This window comes from Pteropus alecto, unplaced genomic scaffold, assembly GCF_000325575.1.
Source record: "Pteropus alecto unplaced genomic scaffold, ASM32557v1 scaffold5, whole genome shotgun sequence".
Lineage (NCBI taxonomy): Eukaryota > Metazoa > Chordata > Mammalia > Chiroptera > Pteropodidae > Pteropus > Pteropus alecto.
Window position 1 is genome coordinate 7,396,969 of NW_006441953.1, and position 6,000 is coordinate 7,402,968.

General features: G+C 41.6%; 1 protein-coding gene across 5 annotated transcripts in view; it reads left to right on the forward strand.

Annotated features, from left to right (window-relative positions):
- Window positions 1–2,165: 2,165 nt before the first annotated feature.
- The window catches only part of GAR1 (GAR1 ribonucleoprotein), an 8,557-nt gene continuing 4,722 nt past the window's right edge, over window positions 2,166–6,000 (forward strand). Inside the window, exons 1-4 of one of the 5 annotated variants that reach the window (XM_006918917.3) lie at window positions 2,166–2,317; window positions 2,835–3,042; window positions 4,535–4,689; window positions 5,125–5,184. In XM_006918917.3, the coding sequence (XP_006918979.1) occupies window positions 2,847–3,042; window positions 4,535–4,689; window positions 5,125–5,184 (411 nt within the window). In that variant the 5' untranslated portion in view covers window positions 2,166–2,317; window positions 2,835–2,846. The other 4 variants (XM_025051797.1, XM_015595026.2, XM_015595027.2 and 1 more) reach the window with 4 other exon arrangements.

The window sequence follows — 6,000 nt, forward strand, 5'->3', positions numbered from 1 at the left end:
TAATACGGTAAAGTTTATGTTAGGTGTATTTAACAGTAAAAAAAAAAAGCATTGATAATTATTATTGGGTCATTATGTCTACAACTTGCTGATCATGTTTATATATATAGATATAGATTTATGCAGGGGTTTCTGAAACATGAAAATTATTTCAAGGGCTCCTCGAGGGTAAAAAGAGAAAAAGGCCAGTCTAGTGGATGGAAAGTAGAGCTCCTCCAAGCAGGAAATGTTCAACAATGGCCGAGAAAAAGAAGCAAGGCAATGATAATGGCTTGATGCAGCAGAAGGAAGCTGTAGTACAGCACAGGAGAGAAATAAAATTAATTATATAGAAGGCCCAATCATTGGACAGATTTTACTTTAGATTTATTGCTAAAGGAAACAGGGAGCTATATGAGGTCGTGGGATGGCTATGGTATGAGGAAGCTGTTTGAGTAAAGTATGTCATCACATGCAGTACAAATGGGAGGAAGAAAAGTTAAGCCTGGAAGTATTTATTTTGAGGCAACAAAGATGCTAAGAATGTAAGAGGTAATTGTAGTTCGTTGTTATTATTTCTGTACTTTTAATACTTGTAGATTATATTGGGTGATTTAGGGTGGGATAATACAAAGTGTGATAGTGACAAAAAGAGGACTGTAATAACAATACCAAGCTGCCTGTTGGGAGCTGAGCTAAATTGGCCAGCTTTGAGATAAAGTATGGAGCTGAGCTAAATTGGCGAGCTTTGAGATAAGTGGTACTAAAACTATTTTAATCACTCAGTGCTTTCAAAGAAGGGAGTTGTGGAAACTGCATCTGTTTTGCAGGACAGGTAATTGGGCTGACCTTGAGTCTTGACTGCTGTTTTCTCATTGCAATGCTATAAGTAGTGTGTTTTGAATAAACTCGGGGACACAGACAGAGACAGCTTGTATCTGTGCTCCCTCCTGCAGTTCTGTCTGTCTTCTTTCTTTTCCTCAGTCCATGCTCCCCCTTTCAGGTACCCTGAATTACTTCGTTGGCTGGCTCCGACAGCTGCCTTAGAAAGAATAGAAGTTGATAGCTTTGGATAAAAGAGACTGTAAAGGCTGGGATGGGCATGGTGATAACGATGATAGAGACCGAACGCTCAAAGATCTGAGTCCAAAGATTCCGAAACCAAGAGTATGATGCTACCATGAGGGCAGAGAACTGGAATAATGAACACTTTGGAAAGAGGAAGTGGAGGGGGCAGAAAAGGACTTACAGCTGTTGAGAATCCAAAGTTCTAGATTGTTCCTCTAATTAGGTGGAGAAATTACTTCACCTCTGAGTGTAAGTTCCTTACATGTAAAATAGAGTGGGACCAGGTAATCTTTTTTTTTTAAAATAAATTTATTTAAATTAGTTTCAAGTATACATTGGTTAGGACCAGGTAATCTTGAAGGTCCCATAAAAGTTCAATGGTTTCATCACACTGAGTTGGAGATAACGGTAGAACATCAAATGGAGAGAGAAACACTGAATATAAATGTTAAATGACACAAACAGAGCAGGTACCAACCCCCACCCTCTTTCAGAGGTAGTCGACTGTCAAATATCAAGGTAAGGTCTCAGAACATTCGGGTGTAAAAGAGACCAACCGAATTTAATAAGAGGTCATTAGCATTCTTTAAAGATAGAAGGGGAGAAAGGCTTGTAGTAGAGACAGTGTACAGCCTGGCAGTGTGCAAAACGTACTTGACAAATGGATAAAATTCGGTATAAAAGATAAAAATATAGTTTGGCTTTCTATTAGATAACAGTTTCTTTAAAAGTACACGTGCGCGCGTTTTCTTTTTTTCTTCCTTTAACGAGGGAAAGCATAGGACAAAAGGACGGGCACAGTTCAGCCCATAATCGTGCGTACTCCCAAAGATACAGAAGGTAAAAGCGACTCGAAAGACGCAGACAAGCCCTCCCAGAGAGCCGACGCGACTAGATACACCTCCGGGCAAGAGGACGGCGCAAAGCTCCTCGGAGATGTGGGCTGGAGCGTGAGCCACCTGATCAGCGACGGGATCATCTCGCAGCCAGAAAAGCAAGGACGCAGGCGAGTCAGCATCCACAAGGCACCTGCAGGGCTGCTAGGAGAAGGGCGGGGCCTCACCCCAGACGTTTCCTAGGGCAACACCACGGCGGCACTTCCGGCAACGTTGAGATGCAACGGACGCCGCTATTATACGTCACTTCCTCGGCTCGTCGATAGGTGAGTTGACCTAACTGCCGTAAACCAGTGGTTGAAGCTGTCTATTATTGCTACTGTTCCGGCGCTAAAGGCTGATTTGGAAAAGTGACAGCGTCGTTAGTTCCGCAGGTAACTGTTACATTTTCTTTTTTGTAAACTAGTTATGCGAATTTTTGGTCTTTTTTTTTTTTTCACTTTGTGCTGATACGGTGGCCGATGAGGCTAGTGTGCGGCGGAAGTACCGGGCGGGTGGGTGTGCGCACCGAGGTAGAGGTGCACGTGGCGCGGGTGAGTGGCGAGAGGGAGCGGGAGGATCCGGGAATGCTGGGCGCGCAGCCCAGCTGTGCGAGGGACAGAGGAAGGGAGGAGGGGACAGCGATGTGAAGACCTTGTTCCCTGCTGGGAGTGGAGGCACCACCCAGGGTCGACGAGGCTGGTGAGGGTCTGTTGACGCTCACGGAACGATGGGGCGGGGACACTCGTCACCCTTCGGGTTCGTCACTGGTGGTTTGGCCATGGGTTAGGTGGCAGGGTTGGTATTATTATTACTGTCCCCTTTTATGGTGTTCTGACCGAGGCTCAGAGGGGTTAGCAGGTATACTCAAAGGCCACAGTGACCAAAGTCACGCACTGTTTTTCTCACCAGGTAGGAGCGAACATGTCTTTTCGCGGCGGAGGTCGTGGAGGCTTTAGTCGAGGTGGCGGCTTCAATCGCGGCGGCAGCAACAACCACTTCCGAGGTGGAGGCGGCGGTAACTTCAGAGGCGGCGGCGGCAGAGGAGGATTTGGACGAGGGGGTGGCCGCGGAGGCTTTAATAAAGGCCAAGACCAAGGACCTCCAGAACATGTAGTTTGTATGTCGGCTCCAAAGCTTAGCCTACTTGGGGGTTGGGGAGTAGAGCGAGGTGCAGAGGAGGGGATGCGGTTTTGTGTTACTAGTAAGTTTGGGAGTCAGACGCTGTAAAATAGATCCAGCAACTCACCTGCGGAGTTAGTTGCTTGGTTGGGGCGTCAAATCTGTGATGCTGTAAACCGACTTATAATCATACTGTAGAATATAAGGGGGAGATTAAGAAAGCCAAAGGACCCTCAGAATGCATATTAACCAATATGCATTCTGAGGTGGAACTTGAGCTTGAGCTGAAAAGAAGATAGTAAATAGATAATATTGTGAGCTGAGCCCAGTTATCCCCATTTTACGGATAAAAAAAACTGATTCAGAGTTGTTTCTTTGCTAGGGTCATAGTTAGGAATAAGTAGTCAGTAAACGATATATTTGCGATACAAAGCAAGTTTTCTGACTCCAAAGCCAGGGCTTTCAATTACTAATATGAGAAGTGAGAAAAATTATTTTGCTTGGAAGGGAGGCAAACTATAGAGAGAGGAAGTCAAGAAAAAGACCTAATCAGAGCCATTTTGGAGTAATTGTTAATGAGGTAGGATGAAAGCCATAGAAAATGAGAAAGATTTGACAGTAGAAACCTGCATCAAAGAGGAGAAAAGATGAACACAGCTCGATATAAAGAATAGGTTGGATCAGTATGCAAGATGGTTTGAAGAAGGTAATGGCTAGAGACAAGGTCCTAGCTAACAAACTTTGCAACAGTCCATGCATTGAGACTATGGTGAAAGTGAGAAGGAAAAGGAAGGGTTAGATGGGAGAGAGATTTCAATGGCAATAGACTCAGTAGAACTTGGCTAATACTGGGAATTATTAAAAGGTTCCAAGTTTTGAATCTGGGTGATAAGGATGATGAGTTGGTTTTGCAGTTAGGTGATGAGTATTTTGAGGCGATGGTCGGTTAGAAATAAAGGTAATTATTTAGAGATTCCCGACTTCCCTGAAAAAGATTGAAGAGTCATTGATGAAGAGGTGGTAGTGGAAAGGAATAAAAGGGGAGGAAAAAAAGAGGAGAACAAGGAAGATTCATTTTACAGTTAGGGATTGGGGAGGAGGAGTAGACAGTAAAATGCAACATAGTGTTTAATCAAATATTACAATAAAATAACTTATAGGTTGAGTGGTCTCAATGTGCCAGGCACTTTTCTAAGCACTTGATGTTTATTATTGCATTTAATCCTCACAATACTATATGTTAGGTGTCAGAACTGTTATTAGCCCTATATTAAAGATGAGGACACTGAAGCAGAGAGGTGAGACCCTTACCTCAGATCACATGCTACATTGTTGTTGGAGTTGGTGTAGCAACCCAGGAAGGCCTTTATTCCTCAGAGAAGAACAGATATGGGGAAATCCCAAGTAGCCAAGAAGAAAGCTTCTGGAAGAGGTTGGTTAATATTTTCTGAAATTGTTTTATGTTTTAATGTTTTCTTGCCCCGTTTCAGTGTTAGGAGAATTCCTGCATCCCTGTGAAGATGACATAGTTTGTAAATGTACCACAGATGAAAATAAGGTGCCTTATTTCAATGCTCCAGTTTATTTAGAAAACAAAGAACAAATTGGAAAAGTGGATGAAATATTTGGACAACTTAGAGATTTTGTATCCTTTTTAATTGGAAAACCTAGTGATTTCATCAGAAGATTACCATTTGCCTTTTCTGGAGCTAAATATTGATTAAATTAAACTTATTGCTTCATTAAATTGGGGAGAGTATTGCTAACATTGGACCATAAAGGAGAATAAATAGAGGAGGATGTATTTCCATATGTATCAAAGAGATAGGCCCTTTTGGGAAGGTTGTAAAAATGATTTGCCGCAAGTGCTGCAGGATGGAGGTACTTTGCTTTGGATATGATGGTGCCACTGACATACTATGATGGAACTGGAAGTTTTAATATTCATTTCCTTTTAAAACTCCTTTCTTTCTTTTCCTAAACATTTCTATTTATCCTAGCCTTGTTTTTAAAATTACACATGAATTGAGAAGGTTACCATCTTTGATCTTAACTGTTTTTTTCTTAATAAAATTAATAGTATTTTTCAGTTAAATTGTCAGAAAACATGAAGGCATCTTCCTTTAAAAAACTACAGAAGGTGAGTCAAGCTTATGATTCCTAGGATCCTGGGTTTTATAAGTGAATGACCTACCTCAGAGCAGTCCTCCTTAGGGCACTTGAGACTCCTTCAATATATCACCAGTAAAGCTCTTAAATTGAGATATTCTATACTTAGGACATTGTACTTATCTTTAGGAGTCATTTATTTAATACAGACTTTCAGAAAGTAGTCCTTGCTCTAATATGAATCTGTTACTGCTAGAGTATGTTTTATGGTTTATGTAAAACTTTTGTATTGAAAAGCCTTGCATAACCAAACATTCTAAGTAAAATGTTAAATTATAAAGCTCATATGTGAGAAAAGTCAGATATTAAATAATATTAAAAATGCTTCAGTAAGAAATATATGTAGCTATGAGCATGTTAGTAGTGGAGCCAAATTTAGTGTATCGATTATTGGAGGAAGTGAGCTTGAAGCTGAGACCTAAAAATTGACTAGCAGTTATTCCCAAACCTGACTGCACAACAGCATTATCCGGGGGAGCTTTTAAGATGTATTTCTGGATCCCACTTCTAGACATTTGACTCAGTAGGTCTTAGGTAGGGACCAAGATTCAGTTTTAAAAAGGAAAGCTTCTGGATGACTTTGATATATTTAGGCTAGCCCTTGGGAACCACTGTGCTAGTCAAGGAGGAGGAGGAAGAAGTGCAAAAAACATGTGCCAGTCTCTGAGACAGTAAGCCACTTGAAGAGTCCAAAAAAGGTGGGGGTATAGCTTGGACATAGAACATTTGGGACAAGTGGGAAAGTTGTGAATTAAGACAAGAGATGTCGGCAGGGGCTAGATTACTT